The sequence below is a fragment of the Pleurodeles waltl genome, chromosome 4_2, assembly GCF_031143425.1.
Source record: "Pleurodeles waltl isolate 20211129_DDA chromosome 4_2, aPleWal1.hap1.20221129, whole genome shotgun sequence".
Lineage (NCBI taxonomy): Eukaryota > Metazoa > Chordata > Amphibia > Caudata > Salamandridae > Pleurodeles > Pleurodeles waltl.
In genome coordinates, this window is record NC_090443.1 from 1,004,827,085 (window position 1) to 1,004,845,080 (window position 17,996).

The 17,996-nt window shown below is 45.1% G+C and overlaps 1 protein-coding gene across 1 annotated transcript; it reads right to left on the reverse strand.

Moving 5' to 3' along the window:
• Window positions 1-1,794: 1,794 nt before the first annotated feature.
• LOC138293986 (C-type lectin domain family 2 member B-like) lies at window positions 1,795-2,418 on the reverse strand. Its single transcript, XM_069233244.1, has one exon. The coding sequence runs from the start codon at window positions 2,416-2,418 to the stop codon at window positions 1,795-1,797; it is 624 nt and encodes a 207-aa protein (XP_069089345.1).
• Between the last annotated feature and the right edge of the window lie 15,578 nt (window positions 2,419-17,996).

The following is a 17,996-nucleotide window of genomic DNA, read 5'->3' on the forward strand; positions in this document are numbered from 1 at the left end:
TTGTACTTATCCCCCCTGGCCGGAGCGCAGATTTGCAAACTGGTTCAGAGCTCCTTGCACTCATTCTTTGGGAGCCTGAGGTTTTGACGGTCCCCGGCTACGGTGAGTAATCTAATAGTGAAGTTGTTGGTCCTAATAAATAGCCGGGTCTTTAGCAGCCATGCAGACCTTGGAGAAATATTATTTTGATTAATGAGCAGTGCGTATCAGATCGGTTGTGTGGTACGGATGTTGAGCTAAGAAACAAGCTGCCTGTAGCAGAAGATGACCACGATGGTAGTACACATCCATAGACATTACTTTAGAACTGCCCCAGACCAGCAGCAAGTAAGGGCTAGAGTACAGCAAAGTTAGTATATGAGCAAGAAATTATTCATTATCATAGGAAGATAATGTGGCCTTCAGAACGGTATCATCTGTTCCTCACAGACTCTTATGGTTTATGTTTTTCAGCCATTTGTTTCAAGGATTTAAAGCAAGGCTGGGGCCTTTGGCATATTGAATAGGACAGGCGAGGCATTTCAGTGCCTGCCATTTGAGTATCTTAGCTGGCCGATAGTGGAGCAGTTTTAAAAAAACAATCAAAACGTCTGAATCTTAATAAGATTGTCTTATTCTTTTTTTTTTTTTGTCCTCATCTCACTAATCCATGCCAGTAAAGGAAGGATCCACTACTCATTGACCCCCAGGTGTATAGCTCAACAATATCAACGGGCCACTCCACCTGCCACTCTCTTCCGACAAAAAAAAAAAAAAGATTGTCTTATTCTTCAACATGCATTTTTCTTGCAGTTGTTCCATTTCTAACTGGTCCCTGAGGAGAACATGCAATTCTAAATTCTCAGTTAGACATAAGCACACATTTTTGGAACTTATGGGAGGTATACATTGAGTAATACAGTATGCAGCACACACTTGGGAGATACTGCCTGGGATTTAAGTTATATGACATGGATTCAAAACCGTGTATAAGAGTGCATCAAACGTTTGGGTTATGGGGTGGTATTTTGAATTGAGTCAAACATGATAAAATTGCATGATAGGGGTTCACCCCACTAAATGAAGATGCTATATATGAAAAGTTATATGGTAGGGACTCACCTTGGCATTTGAACCATGTCACAAATAGGGGTGGGTGGAGGTTCTGTCTTCCACTGGTAATCACAAAAATCACAGGGAAGGTGGCCTGATGGGGTCAGCAGACAACCATATCTGTGATTGCTTTTAAATAAAGCATTTTTTTTATTTTTAAACACAGCTTGTTTTCCTTAAAGTAAAACCGGATGCGTTTAAAAATACAAAAAATGAAACGTTTCAGTTTAATTTTTTAAGAGTAGGCAGTGGTACATGGCAGTGGTCCGTAGACCACTGGCTGCTCTCAAAAAAACGTTTTTGCATGCATTCATAAAGGGGAATGAGTCAACCCTATTTTGTGATTCAGTAAATAGATTAGTGTTAGAAATGAGGTCTCAAGTTGGTAGAGATATACACCCTTCTCCAAGTAAGGGACCACAATCCTAGCCAGGGTAAGTTGCACACAATGAAAATTATCCTGTGCCCACCCTCTGGTAGCTTGGCACCGAGCAGTCCGTCTTAATTTAGAAGGCATGGGGTTATGTATTTGTGCAATAAATCATACAGTAACACAGTGAAAACACCACACAGGTTTAGAAAAATATAGGATGTTTATCTGATTAAATTAAGGTCAATGTTGAAATATCACTTTTGCAGGTTTAAAAGTCTTAAATGTTAGAAATCAACAAGCTTTGTGCATTTGGCTCTATGTGCCTTAAATTATTCCTTCTTTATATATTCTGCGTGTTTGGTGCAGATGTATCTCCGAGTTGAGGAGCACCGGGCACTGCTGAGACCCTGATGGTTTAGATAGGCGCAGTCCGAGCCGCCGGGGACGCCGGTGCCGCTGTCCAGGGCGCTGCCGTCGGCCCACCGCCAGGGCCCGCTCGGATCTCTCCGCAGGCCGACCCAGCGATCATACTCCCCCTTCTCAGAGAGGGCGAACCCTCTCTCTTTGTCGCTTTTAATCACAGCCAGACTGGAGGAACGAGAGGCGCAGCTGCCATTGGCAAATGTCCAGCTTCCTTCGTTTTCAGAGAATAAGAAACAGCTGCTCTCGCGCAGGGTCCATCCTGCCTCGCACTGGCGGGAAAGGCCGCCCTCGTCGGTGCGGTTCGCCTCACTCGCGGGGTCTTCTCTCGCTCTGAGGGCGAACACGGCGGCGAGGACGACGGAGCCCAAAACCACCGCCACCGCCGCCACCACCCGCCAAAGACGGCGGCGGCGGCTGGGACGCCCTCTGCGGGCGGCCGGGGCTCTACCGCGGCTACGGCCACTTGTTGCTCCTCCTCGGAGGGTGGTGCCGCCGTGATCTCCGGCCACCCCCGCCCTAGCAGCGCACATGCCCGGGGTGAGGTTTCTTGGCCGGGGTCTTCCCTCAGGTCTGGCTCCATCGCGAGCACCACCGGTGCGTATAGAGACATGTTTAATTGGCAGAATGAAAAACTTTTTACACCAGCGCTCGGATACATTTTCCAAGAATTTGAACCAACCAAACTCATCTGATTTTGACTATTCTTTTCGCTTCTCCGAGAGGTTCTTAAACAATCTTAAACATTTTTTTGCTACGGCGCCCCAACAAATTATGACTATGAACCAAATTCTATGTACTGCTACGATCTATAAACAGGGTTAATAGAGGTATTTTTTTGACATTACAAACTAATGGCGGATGTCGTATGATGTTTTAGTCTGTGAAAATTGCGCATAGAATTGTGGGTAAGCGCATATCGCTTGTGGGTAGGAAGGCTGATTCTTTTAGGGGTTTTTCGAAGCTGCTTTCTGCCCTCGGCTTTTGTTACTGATAGCATTTAACGCTGCACTTTCTATCTCCACGGGCATTTATATTGCCATGGAGGAGGATCGAAGCGGGTGAAAATTAAAATAGCACACTTTTTTTGGCTTTAGGTATTTCGCCGCTCCTGCCGAAATAGCACACTTTGGTGAAAAGTATCCAGCTTTGTAACCATATATGTAATACCTTACCTGTAACAAGTTGTTATTTACCATAAAAACGTAAAAATACACACTTCTACTCATTTTGCGAGAGATCTCTGCTTTGTCAATGGCTCTGACCTTCATCTCCCCAGAACAGCTTGGGACAGATTTACTAACATTCTGCACCGGAAACTGGCGCAACTCGTTTATTTTGAATTCATCTGCCCGAAAGTAAGGCAAAGCAGCGTCCATGGGTGGTACATGTACTAAAGCTGCCCATAACACTTGAACAGACTCGTATTTCATGTCTCAGCACAAACATGTCTGGCACTATTCCCCCCTCTCCACCTGCACAGAATCATGCTGCTGAGCGCCACACACACCTTTAACACATAGTGCGAGGATGTCTGAATGTGCAAGGTTACCCCTCCAGTACAAAATACCATACCTCGGCTGACTTTACCTTACATACCTTGCATGTGTGCTGTATAGTGCAGCAGACATGAAAAGTTGGAAAAGAAATGAGATAAATATTTCTCTTTAACGCCTGTTTTTGAAATAGTGGTAATTCTTAGTGCAAAATGCTGTCTACTATTATTAGTAGATAGGGTTTTAAGTAAAAAACCAAGGCTGGTAGCCCTGGAACGCCCATGTACCACCCATGGAATGCCAGAAGTATCTAAGGGCCAGATGTACGTAACTTTTTGCATGGCGCAAACAGCGAATTTTGCTGTTTCGACATGCAAAAAGCAAATTGCGATGCTCATTCCTATTTTGCGAGTCGGTAACCTGGTTACCGACTGGCAAAATGGGAATACGAGTCGCAAATATGCAAGGGTGTTCCCCTTCCTATTTGCGATTCGCATCGCTATGCAGAATTGCTTTGTGAACAAGAACGCGGTTGGAAAGCAATTCGCAGTTACCACCAGTGTCACACTGGTGGTAACCCATTCGCAAAAGGGAAGGGGTCCCCATGGGACCCCTTCCCCTATGTGAATAGCCCTGAAAAAATGAAACAAAAATGTTTTGTTTTTTTCGTTTGTATTGCAACTCGTTTTCCTTTAAGGAAAACGGGCTGCAATAAAATAAAAAAACGGCTTTATTTTAAAGCAGTCACAGGCATGGTGGTCTGCTGTCTCCAGCAGGCCACCATCCCTGTGAGTGGTGCGAATCGCAAGGGGTTCGCAAATTGCGACCCACCTCATTAATATTAATGAGGTGGGTCTTTGCGATTCACAGATGGTGTTGGGACAACATCTTGCATCCGGATTTGCGAGTCGCAAATTCGGATTTGTGTCATTTTTTTACGCGAACACAAACCTAACTCTAAATTTATACTTTGGCGCTAGACCCGTCCAGCGCCAACGTTTTGGAGTTAAAGTCATTTTTTGCCAGTGGGAAACTGCCTTGCATCAATGAAATACAAGGTAGGAGTTCCTGGGCAAAAAATGACTCTAAGGCCCAGGCGCCTTATTTATCCTGCAGTGGAAAAATGGTGCACAGTGGGGAGGTGGGTCTAAATAAAGGCACTAACCCTGCTTAGCACCATTATTTAACGCCTGGGTCAGGGCAGGCGTTAAGGGGCCTGTGGGCACATTTCCATGGTGGAACACCATGGAAAGAGCCCAAAGGTGCCCTTCCCAGGCCCCAACGACACCCCCACCCACACCAGAGGGACAGCAGAGGATGGCGACCCCATCCCAGGTAAGTAGAGGTAAGTATTTTGTATTATTTTTAAAAATGCCACTGGGGGCCCTGAAATCGCCCCCCTACATGGCACTGGGTGCAATGGCCATGCCCAGGGGACCCTTGTCCCCTGTGCTGGCCGTTGGGGTGGTGGGTAAGACTCCTGTCTTTAATAAGACAGGAGTCATGTGGAATGGTAGGTTTTGCGCTCAGAAATGACACTAGGCTGATTAGAGTCATTTGCTTTTACTCTAACCAGACTGATGTCATTTTTCAGTGCAAAACCCCCTTCCCCATACCGCCACTGCCACCCCCACCCCCACCACCACCCGGCTAATGTAATTTTCCATGATGTTAGCCCACCCTTTGTGCTGGATTGCACCATTCCTTAAATATGGCGCCCTGCTGGTGCTCTGGAATGGCAGAAGCTGTCGCTTTACTTTTTGACACAAAACTGCATTAGCTAAGATTTGCGTGAAAAAGTATACATTTGGGCCTAAATACCAAACCTAAATCAACAAATCGGACCTGAAGTGCACTCTTTCAGCTGCTGCAAAACAAACTCTGGAGATTTTGAGAATGCTTATTTATTACTACAATATGAAATGTTACAGGAGAAAAAAGATGCTGTTTAGTTGCTTATCGTACATCTAACAGATATAGAAAAATCTTTAAAATGTAAGTGTAAATTTTTAGGTTCAATGCTCCTCTTTTCCACATAAAAATGAAGGGGTAGATTTAAAAATGCTCTGGGTTAGCATCAAAAATGTGCTGCAAACCAACACAAAATGTTTTTCCTATTTTACTTTCCAGTGCAAAACTTGTTTTGCAATCAAAAGTACCCTAAAAGTAATGCAAAGCAGCGCAAAGAACTGCTTTGCCTTTCTTAGTGCCAAGGGGACGTTACATGGGCGTTCTCACATAACCACCCATACTTTTTGATGCAAAACCCTATTAAGAACAGTAGACAGGGTTTTATGTCAAAAGTTAACGCCATTTGAAAGGAGACGTTAAAAGGAGAAATGTTTTCATTTCTCCTTTCATTTCCGGCTTTGCATGTTTACTGCGTTGTAAGGGACACATACAAAGTAGGAGAAGTTTTAAATGAAGTCTTGTGCTGGAAGGCTATTCTTCCAGTATAAGCACATGCTAGTCACACACACACACCCTCGCACTGCTGCGTGGAGGTGCCGGGGGGTGACGTCTGCTCATCGCCAAATGTAAAGAGCATTACACGCAGGCAAGATTCAGATTTAGCTCTTTATTCACAGGTTCTAGTCTCCCACGGCGTGCTGCGTCCAGAGGGCTCGGAGACTGACTGCGACTGACTCCCTTCCCGTCGAAATCCCTCGTCAGTGTCCGCTCCATGCACATGACATTACAAATCAGAACAACGTGACAATGCACAAGAAGCATCTCGAGACACAATACATTACAGTGAGTAATAGTAACATTTATATTTACCAAAGGTGCTTAGAAGCAGATGCTGCTCCTGCTATGTATGGAGTGTCTCCACCCAGAGAGTGAACGTGTATTTAAGCACTACACACTTGTGAATTGCACTGCCTGGAGTGTGAATGTGCCTTTGCTCACTCCTTCTGGCTCTGCAAGGTCGTGTGCTGTGATGATAGCTGCACGCTTCTGCTGAGGGTGTCCTGATGGAGTGCACTGAGTGGCCAAGGGTTGGATATCTGCGTACATGAGAGAGCAGCTGAGCTTCATTACTACAAAGAGTAACCCTGTGGGGGCTGCAGCACCAGGGTGCAGTACCGCACCCTGTCACTAAACTACTCTCTAGAGAAAACACCACAAGTGTGCAGTACTGCACTCTGTCACTAGGTGTCCCTGTAAAGAAGAAAGCACCAGGGTGCTTACATGATGTCTGTGCTGAGCAAGCGCCTGAATTTTATGACAAGACCGGAGGCTCCTATTATGCGTTTCTCTTCTCGCTTTATTAACACAGCAGTCAAGAAAGAAACTACAAAACTACAAATCCCATGTGGCTAACCCAGAGAGCCAATGGGATTAGAAACGTAGTACATCATATGTTAACCAATAGGAACACCCTCGTGCCCTTGTGATGTCACTTGACTGCAAGCAGCCCTCTTTTCTTGCTGCTGCAGTCAAGGATAAGTTCTCTTTTTATTTCCTCTGATATTGTAAAACGTTTTATGAGGATATGTAGTATTTATGGTATTATTTTTATAATCTGTGTAGTCCTATGTAGACGGCAAGTTTGCCGCATTGTTTATTTCGCGCTGCCTCGCGCTAGCGTCCGTTTTTTCCTGCTCTCGGGCGGCGACTAAACCGTTCCCGAGGCAGAAGATTCAACGGTTTTCAGGCGCGCTGTGTGCGCGACGCGCTCAGGCTCTTCCTCGCATCTGGAGAATAACCGTCACTCGGTTTTTCTTCCTGACGCGAGGAAGCCACTAATTTCTGCGCGCCGGCTTCAAATTACCTGCCTCAGCCGTTCCTCCTACGCAAGTTGTTTTTTCCCTTTGCTGTCAACACCTCCTTTGGGCCCGCCCTCCGATAGGAGGGGTTTTGGTTTCCATAGCTCAATTGATGTTTCCTGCTCTGTTAACCCCCGGTTGTCTGCATCCTTTTCAAGTCATTTCCTATTAACTTCAATTGTTTTTTCTCAGGAGTTGTTTTCCTTATTTGAATTTTAAAGAAGATAAATATTAATATGGAATCTAATACTTCCTCTGGGGAACAAGGTGTGCCCAATGATATTGAGGATATTAGAAATGAACTTCGAAATTTTATAAAGAGTTCTGTTCAACAGGCTATGGCGTCATCCATGCAAAAACTATCAAAAAATGTAGAATCAAATTTTTCTAATTTATTATCAAAATCTTCGGCCCAGTCTGCGGGGGAATGCAGTCAACGCCAGCCTGTCAACCCTACGGGTTCGACTCAAATGGAGAGTGAGTTTACCTCACATATGACAGAGGACGCGGTTCCTCACAAGGCTCCTGCCAAGGAGTATAATAATATGGTTCCTAAACTTTCCCTAAAACGAACAGCAAAACAACGCAATATTTCCCTACCCGTACCCTCTGCATCTACTCCTGACTCAGACGATGATATCCCTGATGCGGATTCCGATTACGTGGTATCTGATCAAGATGATACCGATTCCTTTTCACCTCCCCCTCATAAGAAGCCTAAAGTTCCCTATGTTTCCCCTACTCTCTTTGATGCAGAAGGCTTTCCCATGTTTGACCCTTCCCACATACTCTGTCCCAATTCCACGGAATGGTTCCCTGCCGACCATGTTGGTCGTTACGTGGCTCAAAAATTATTTTCTCCCCTTGACAAGCAAACCAGAGCTAAACTTAAATCAGAATGCCCTCGCCCCGTGCTTCCACATAATGCTACTTCTACCCCTTCAATCGATCAACAGATGCTGACCTTTTTCAACAAACAGGGCAAAGACCCTCGCAAAGGGGTAGACAAAGCATGGTCGTCCTGTCAGGACAAACTGTTGGACGTCATTGGTCCACTTACCAGAATTTTTGACATGGTTGAAACGGCTAGACTGGATGGTAGTTTCTTGGATCCAGAAGAACTTCTTTGTGGATCCAACGTTGTTTTTGTCTGCTGGGCAATGCTAACGCTTCCCTAATACACGAGAGACGGAAGGGTCTCCTTATAAAATTAGACCCTAAATTAATCAACTTGGCCACGGTTCAACCTCAGATTCACACTGAGGGACAACTCTTTGGGGACTCGTTCATCAAAGACGTCAGCAAATATGTTGCCACCTTTACTTCTTTGGACAAAGCACAACAGTCCATGAGAAAAATGTTCAGCCAACGTGTTTTTGCCAGGGCCGGTAGAGGCAGGGGCCGCTTTACCGGCCGAGGTAACACCACCCAAGGCTCCAGAGGGTACTACGGTTCTTACCAACAAGACTTCAGACCGCAATTCTATCCCCAGCGCGGCAGAGGTTATCGTGCCAGATCCTTTAGACACAATAAGACCGTCAATCCAACAGGTAAGCCCTCAAGTTGGTTCCTTTCCAACAGGGGGTCGCATTTTCCATTTTCTTTCAAATTGGTTAACAATTACTGCGGATGTGTGGGTACTAAATACTGTACAGGGTTACATGATAGATCTTTATTCTACCCCAGTGCAAACGTTCTCCATTCCTCTTCCCCATTTTTCCACAGAAATGACCCACCTAATATCTCTCGAAGTAAGCTCTCTTTTGCAAAAACAAGCAATCTCTATTGCCCAACCCCATCCTTCGGGATTTACCAGCCCAATTTTCCTTGTTCAAAAGAAGAACAAAAAGATGCGTCCAGTCATCAATCTAAAACATTTCAATCGATTTGTAGTATACAGACATTTCAAAATGGAAACAATTCTCCACCTCAGAGATATACTCCTTCAAAACGACTGGATGGTCAGACTGGATCTGCAGGACGCCTATTTAGTGATTCCTATTCATCCAGACTCCAGGAAATTCCTTCAGTTCCACTGGCTCGACCAAACTTATCACTTTACTTCTCTACCCTTCGGGCTATCTTCCGCCCCTTGGTGCTTCACCAAGCTCCTGAAGCCTGTCGTGGCTTTCCTAAGATCCCAGGGCATAAGGCTCTTAATTTACTTAGACATCCTCATTTTAAGTCAAGCTCCTCAGACTCTCCTTCTACACTTACAAACAACCAGCTCACTTCTAGAGAATCTGGGTTTCATAATAAACAGAGAAAAATCTCTCCTAGTGCCTTCCCAAACCTTAGAGTTCTTGGGATTTCAAATCAATTCCATCTCAGCCACTCTGCTTCTTCCTTCCGCAAAAATAAGATCCATAAAGTCAGAGATTCTACAAGTCCTTCGCAGTTCTCTTATCTCTCTCAGGACTTTGGCTCGAATAGTAGGCCTTCTGTCCTCTTCCATACAGGCAATCTTTCCAGGTCCCCTTCACTATCGTTCCCTTCAAAGACTAAAGATTCAACACTTGAGGAAGGGTCTAGCATACTCCGACCTCATTCCCTTAGATATGGAGTCCCGCACAGAGCTTCAATGGTGGATAGACCATTTGGATGCCTGGAACGGGAAAAGTATCTTTCCATCAGCCCCAGATCTTGTGTTAGAATCCGATGCAAGTCGTCTAGGCTGGGGGGCCCGGTGTGGTCCCATCTCGACTGGAGGTACATGGTCTTCAGAGGAGTCCAAATTGCATATCAATTGTTTAGAGATGCTTGCCGGCTCCTTTGCAATCAAAAGCCTGGCAAAGCACAAAGTGCACTGTGCAATACTCCTCAGGATGGACAATATTTCTGCAGTAAGGTACATAAATCATCTTGGAGGCACAAAATCCAAACCTCTAGCGGATTTGGCCAAGAGTTTTTGGGAATATTGCCTTTCAAACCATCTTTCGGTACAGGCAGAATACCTTCCAGGAGCTCTCAATTCGGTCGCAGACTGGCATTCTCGTCATCTACGAGATTCCAACGATTGGAGAATTCACTCTTCAATTTTTCACAAGATTCATTCCTTATGGGGCCCGTTCTCGATAGATCTCTTCGCATCTCGACTGAACACTCAACTTCCCCAATTTTACAGTTGGCGCCCGGATCCCTTAGCCTTGGCATCAGATGCCTTCTTACAGGATTGGTCTCATTCCCTCAATTATGCCTTTCCCCCCTTTATCATGATCAACAGGGTCCTAGCTCATGCCAGACGTCAACACGCTTCTCTTATTCTCATTGTTCCGTTTTGGCAATCCCAAGTATGGTTTCCGTCCCTTCTGGAACTATCGGTGGATTTTCCATTGTTAATTCCGTCCTTCCCAAAATTACTGTTGGACCCTCTCCTGCGTCCTCATCCCCTCATTGTGGACAACATTCTTACTCTATCCGCTTGGAAGATCTCAGGAATTCCCAACCTTTCCCTATCATTTCGTCAGAAGCTTCCCAGTATATCTCAAACTCCTGGGCCCCTGGTACCAAAAAAGCCTACAAGTCAGCCTGGTCTTTATGGGACGGCTGGTGTTTGGAAAGGCATCTTGATCCCTTTTCAGCAGATGTAATCTTTGTTGTTAATTTCCTGGCCGCAGAAGCCAGTAAAGGTAAAGCTTTCCGTACTGTCAACCTTTATAGGTCAGCTATCTCTTCTAACCATATCCATGTCAATGGGAAACCGATAGGCGAACATCCGCTGGTGTCCAGATTATTAAAGGGAGTAAAATTTTCAAAACCTCCTTTACCTAAATATAACCAATTATGGGACGTTAATATCGTTCTAAAATTTGTGATTTCTTTACCGGATAATCCTTTTCTTTCTCTAAAGATGTTATCTGCTAAGTTAACAATGTTACTGTGTCTAGTTTCCATCAAACGTTTATCAGATGTAAAGGCTTTGGACGTCTCCAACCGACAGTTCACCCCTACAGGAGTGCTATTTTCGGTTGTACGACGTACAAAGACCAGTTTGTCGTCAGTTTTTTATCCATATTTCCCACAGCATCCCAAATTATGTGTGGGCCAATGTCTTAAAGTTTATGAACAGAAAACTGCAGATTTGAGAACATCCTCTTCCCAACTTCTTATCTCCTTTAGGAAACCCTATCACCCGGTTTTATCTGCCACCTTAGCTCGTTGGGTCAAGTGGATTATGTCCCTAGCGGGTATCGATATTTCCAGTTTTGGTGCCCATTCTACCAGAGGGGCTATGGCCTCCAAAGCCTTTTGGGCAGGCTCCCGTTTAGAGGATATTCTGAAATCTGCAGACTGGTCTAATGACAATACCTTTAGAGTATTTTATTGCAAACCTGTTGACAATGTTTCACTAAATGTAATTAATATGCTTTAAACTCGCATAATAGGAGCCTCCGGTCTTGTCATAAAATGTAGATTTTCCTAGTTTATGACGGAAAGTCTTAATTTTATTAAAGACACAGAGGCGAGTATTATCCCGCCTCTAGTTTAAACACTGTTTTTCTCCCTCCCTTTCTTCTAGCTACAGTTCCAGCTGCTCAACCAGGGTCCTAGTACGATTTCTTCACACCTTGGGAAGACTTCATTCATCACAAGCATGGGATCGTATTCTCCCGATTTATTGGAGCATTCCTTCCTTTGTAGGATTTTGGATTTTTCTTCAGACGTTTTTGCTTTCCTGATGGCTTTGTTTATTCTATGTTCTTTATTTCCGTTATTATTCAACAATTTACTTCATTCGCAAGAAAAGAGGGCTGCTTGCAGTCAAGTGACATCACAATGGCACGAGGGTGTTCCTATTGGTTAACATATGATGTACTACGTTTCTAATCCCATTGGCTCTCTGGGTTAGCCACATGGGATTTGTAGTTTTGTAGTTTCTTTCTTGACTGCTGTGTTAATAAAGCGAGAAGAGAAACGCATAATACTCGCCTCCGTGTCTTTAATAAAATTAAGACTTTCCGTCATAAACTAGGAAAATCTACACTATCCTCCACATTACTGGATATGTCTGTTGAACATGTAGCACAAGGGTGCAGTACCAAGCCCCATTCCTAGCTGTCCCAGTAGATCCTGATGCAACACAGCAGACCCGAACTAAGGCCTGGGGGATTTATTTACTAGTTCCAGTCAAAGCAACACAGCAAATTAGGCCCCTTGTTAAGCATGAACATTAAAGCTCCCGAGGGCTGTCTGAAGACGTGTGTATGCGAAAAAACACTGTGACCTAATTTGCACAGCCTGTGGCGCAGGCCACTGAGAAAGGACATGAACCCGTCATATCTACAAGATACGGCACATTTCTGTCCTCTTCCCCTGCACTGGCACACAAACTGCTGCCTAGCACTAACGCAGGCATCCTTGCACCATGGTGCAAGGGTTCCTGCATTGTGGTGATGATTGTTTTTGTGCAGGAAGGGGCACCTTCCTGCACTAAAACAATCCCAAGAGGTGTTTTCCTCTTTCTATGTGTGCTGCAGAATGAAAAAAAGAGGGAGAAGTAAAGATATTTCTCCCTGTTGCGTCACTCTTACACCACTCCTGAGGTAGCATAGGAATCTGACGCACTCCCAGACTTGTAAATCAGTGGTATGCGGGAAAGGGGTCCATATTTTCAAGGCCACGCAAAGCCACGTGGCTTTGTAAATAAGGGCTAGCACACTGCGCCACCGGAGCGTAAACAAACTGACGCTTTGAAGCACAGTGTGCCGCTAGGACCTTGTAAATGAGACCCTGGAGGGTTTATTTACTACAAATTTGCCACATGTTTACATCACAAAAGTGACACAAATCAACGCAATCTTTTTTTATTTATTTAGGGATTATTTGGAAGGCCCTTGCACTTTTCCCATATAAAAAGTGATGCCCCGGCGGCGCAAGGGGCTTGTAGATAAGCCCCTTACATTCCAGCGCAAAACTTGTTTTGTGCTGGAAAATCACTTAAAAGTAAAGCAATGCATTTGCATTACTTAGCGCCAAGGGTGCATTTAATGGGTGGTGCATGGGCGTTCCCATGCAACCACCCTATGTTTTTGACCCAAAGCCTTATTTACTAAAAAAAAGGAAACAGGGGCCCATATGTTCAAGCGGCTTGTGCTTCTGGAGCATCTCTTTTGTTGCTGCACGCATAGCGCAGGCTGCAAGCCCATATCTACAAAGCCACTTTGCGCTCAGAAAGATGAAAACTCCTACAAGTTCCCAAAAGACTGACCCGCATAATACCATGGGAGCGCCTCAGGGCTTTTTTTTTAAACAGATTTTATTGATTTTCAGGGATATAAAACATCAACCATTCCTGGTAGATTGGAAGGGTGCAATTGTACAGATATTATTACAGATTCACCAATACCGTCAAAACATTGCTACCCGACTCCCTGTCCTGCCGCCCGATATCACTGTTGGTTGATGGTGTGGCCAGTGTGTGGTCTACTGGTTCTATACCAAGGACCTCTGCAATCATCGAAGGCCTTTTCCATGGGCGACATACATAACCTTTGTTGTGGTAGGGGTACTAGAAATTTGTGATATAAGTGCTTCAGTTCTTAATTTGTAAATAAAAATGTGCCGGTGCCCAAAGCTCTCCTCTGAAAGTCGCGGCTGCTGCAATTGAATGTGCGAACACTGAGGCAGTGTAACCCTGAAGCCATCTCTGGCCTCTCTAATCCATTTACAGCCACTCCCTGCCCCTTAAGCTCACTCTTGCAGCTTTCTGCTTTCTCCTTTTGTGACGCTTTTTTGTTTTTCTCTTCGTCCAACTTTCCTATGTGTGTCTTTTGCTCCCAGTAAATACTTCAGGCAGAAAAATAAGTGCCGGCCCTCAAAAATAAGTGCCGGTGCCCAGCACCGGAAACCACCAACACAAATTAAGCACTGAAGTGCCTGCTATTAGTGGGTTCCAGCCGGAGTTCCCAGTGGAGAGGGATCTGGGTGCTTTATACTATCCACTGACGTTTCCAAGGCTCTGGCCATTTCCACTGAGCCCCGGCCACCTCCTGCTTCTCTTAGCAGCACTGCTCCTTCATGACCAGCCCCTTTCTCGAGTTCCTTCGTCACAGTCCCACCCGGAGACCATTCTGAGCTTTCCATTTCCGGGTAATCTCCCGCTTCGCGAGGAATGCCAGGTGCTGAAACCTGCTTGTGGCTTTGTCTTTAGTAGTGTGTGGGAATCAGCTTAAAAGCAATGTTGTGGAGCGCATGGGACCACTCTCAACGTCATCAGCAAGAATAGCAGTTATTTCCTCCCAACAGAGTGTGAGCGTCATGCAAGACCAAAACATATGCAAGAACTCAGCTCCCTCCTCCCCTCACCGTGGGCATTTGCACTGGAGGTATCAAAATACAGATTCATTTGTCTCAGTGTCAGATATGTCCCGTGTATCACATAAAAAGTTATCAGCTGAAAGCGAGCGTTCCTCAACACTTTGGGAACCCTCTCTAATATTTTGGTCCAGTCCTGGTCTGGTACGGGACTCCCCACATCCACTTCCTTCTTTAACCGAAGAGTAGTCGGAGGTAGGCGCAGGTCCCTCATATTGATCTATATAAGCAAGTGACAGCCTTAAAAATACCAGCTGATGTGATAAAATATTGGCAGGTCTTATGGTGTGGTGGCTGTTCCATAGCTGTCCCCCAATGTTTTGCACTGCGGTCGCCACTGCTTTATGTATTAAGAAATGACCTCTAGGCAGGTCATATGTCATTCGGAATTCTTCAAAAGGGAGGAGTGTCTCAGCCTCAAATAGGTCACCCAGGATAGATGCTCCTGCCTCCACCCATTAGAGCTTTTGTGTTTGTAGTTTTGTACTTATTTATAATTAGTTACTGTTGTTAAAAAGAAAGTGATGGCGGTGTGCATGGAGTGGTGACAATAAACTGGAATACCAGAAGTTATCTGGTGAAGATTGTCATGAGGTAGCAAGAGTACTGAAGAAAAATAAGCTTTTAATTATTGATTAGGTGAGCATGGTTTCTAATCTCATGCTTGTCTTTGTTGATCTGAGAATGCAACAGATACTCAAAACGGAATATGACATTTTGTTTGGAGGAACACATTTAATTGTTTTGGAGACCTTCTTCAACTTACTACTGTAAAAGAACAGGCTGTTTTTAAAACTCACATGAACAGACTTGAAACGCATTGGGAAGTATTGGCAATGTAAACATTTGGCAATATTTTCAATACAAGGAACTTGCTAAAAATATGCGTAAAACCTATGACCAGGAGTATAGAATCATTTTAAAGGACATTAGAGTAAGAGTTCTGACAGAGGAGGGAAGACTGATGTTGGAAAGTCGACTTATTAAGAAATTGTTTTCCTCTAAGAAGATGGCAGCAGAGCTAATGAAAAACTTTTTTAAAGGGGCCGATTTAAGAGCCCCTTGTGCCACTTTAGTGCTCCCTTAGCTTAATCTTTTTTACACTAAGGCGGCGCTAAGGTGGCCTTTTCCCAGCTCCATATTTACAAAGTGGTGCAATGCATGCATTGAACCACTTTGTAACCCTTTGCGCCACATCATGCATGTGCCATGCATAATGTATGCAAAGGAGCGTTCCGGCTCAAAGAGGCCTGCAAAAATGGTGTCGTGAAATCTACAAGATTTAATTCGCCATATTTGGTGTCGTTTTTAATGCCTGCTGAAAGCAGGCGTTGAAAGGATGCACCCATTGTAATCAAGGGGCCTCCTTGCACTTTGCTCCACTAGCGTCACAATTTCTGACGGTAGTGGACCAAAGTGCAACAATAGCATCAAAAATGTTGATGCTATTGTTCCTAGGCCCATATTTATACTTTTTGACGCTAAACTGCGCTAACGCAGTTTAGCGTCAAAAAATTTAGCGCCGTCTAACGCCATTCTGAAGCGCCATGCGGGCGCCGTATTTATGGAATGGCGTTAGCCGGCGCTAGCAGACCGGCGCTGCCTGGTGTGCGTGGAAAAAAAACACGTAGACCAGGCAGCGCCGGCGTAGGGGGAAAATGGCGTTAGGGCGTCTTAAAATGGGGCAAGTCAGGTTGAGGCAAAAAAATCGCCTCAACCCGATTTGCGCCATTATTTTCGACGCCCAGACGCCATTTAAATGACTCCTGTCTTAGTAAAGACAGGAGTCATGCCCCCTTGCCCAATGGCCATGCCCAGGGGACTTATGTCCCCTGGGCATGGTCATTGGGCATAGTGGCATGTAGGGGGGCACAAATAAGGCCCCCCTATGCCACCCAAAAAAAATTAAAAAATATAAAAAATTATACTTACCTGAACTTACCTGAATGTCCCTGGGGTGGGTCCCTCCATCCTTGGGTGTCCTCCTGGGGTGGGCAGGGGTGGCAGGGGGGGGTCCCTGGGGGCAGGGGAGGGCACCTGTGGGCTCATTTTGAGCCCACAGGCCCCTTAACGTCTACCCTGACCCAGGCGTTAAATAGTGGCGCAAATGCAGGGTTTTTTGACCCGCCACCTCCCGGGCGTGACTTTTGCCCGGGAGTATAAATACGACGCATTTGCGTCGCCGTCATTTTTTTAGACGGGAACGCCTTCCTTACATCTCATTAACGCAAGGAAGGCGTTCACGCAAAAAAATGACGCTATTTGCCCATACTTTGGCGCTAGACGTGTCTAACGCCAAAGTATAAATATGGCGTTAGTTTTGCGCCGAATTTGCGTCGAAAAAAACGACGCTAATTCGGCGCAAACGGAGTATAAATACGGGCCCTAATACCGCTATGGTGCGCTGTATCATTAATACAACACACACATGGTGGCGTTAGGGGGCCCAGGGGGCACAAGAAAAGTGGTGCTGCATTTGATGCAGTGCCATGTTTCTTAAATTCGGCCCAGTGTTTCATAGATGCCTACACTTCAAGAGTATGCAGCATTTAATGAAGAATTACTAAAATGTGAGAATGCAAACATTTTGGAAATTACTGCTATTGACAAAACAGAACACCACGGTGTAACTGTTCTGCTGATTACAAGATAAATTAATCTCTTTTGGAGAAATCTGTATTCAGGACTGCTGGACTAGAGAAGTATTAACATATCTGCAAATACTATAGAGTAATTCTAAGATGTAATTTAAATGTAGAAGGATTGGTAAAGTTGTTGATTTCATTAATTTTCCTAACTGTGAAGAAGTTGAATTTTTAGCCCGAAAGTTTGATCAGGTTGATGGTGTGAAGCAAATTGGATGATGTGTTGTACGCTTTTTGCTTGTGAAAGATTTGTATGTCTGACAAAAATAGTTTCCAGTTTGTCTTGCGTATGCCGCAGCGATCCACAAGTCTCAAGGCCTAAGTGTTAATTCTGCATTTATAATTATCGGAACTACCGTTTTTAAAGAAGGATTGTCATAAGTAGCATTGTCACACATTTGAACATTATCTGGTTTGTTTCTGGTTGATTTTGATAAGAAGTAACTTAGGGCCGTATTTATACTCTGGTTGCGCCGAATTTGCGTCGTTTTTTTCGACGCAAATTCGACGCTAAACTAACGCCAACTAACGCCATATTTATACTATGGCGTTAGACGCTTCGGGCGCCAAAGTGCCCGGAGTGTGCGTCATTTTTTAGCGTGAACCCCTTCCTTGCGTTAATGATATGCAAGGGAGGCGTTCCCGTCTTAAAAAATGACTCCCAGGCCTTTACGTGGTATTTATACTCCCGGGCAAAAATGACGCCCGGGAGTGGGCGTGGCCAAAAACGGCGCATTTGCGCCGATTTTTAACGCCTGGGTCAGGCATGGCGTTAAGGGACAAGTGGGCTCAAAATGAGCCCAGAGTGCCCTCCCCTGCCCCCAGGGACCCCCCCTGCCACCCTTGGCCACCCCAGGAGGACACCCAAGGACGGAGGGACCCATCC

Excerpts from the sequence above, each read along its gene's own strand:
- LOC138293986 (XM_069233244.1), bottom strand. The coding sequence starts at position 2,418 with ATGTGCGCTGCTAGGGCGGGGGTGGCCGGAGATCACGGCGGCACCACC.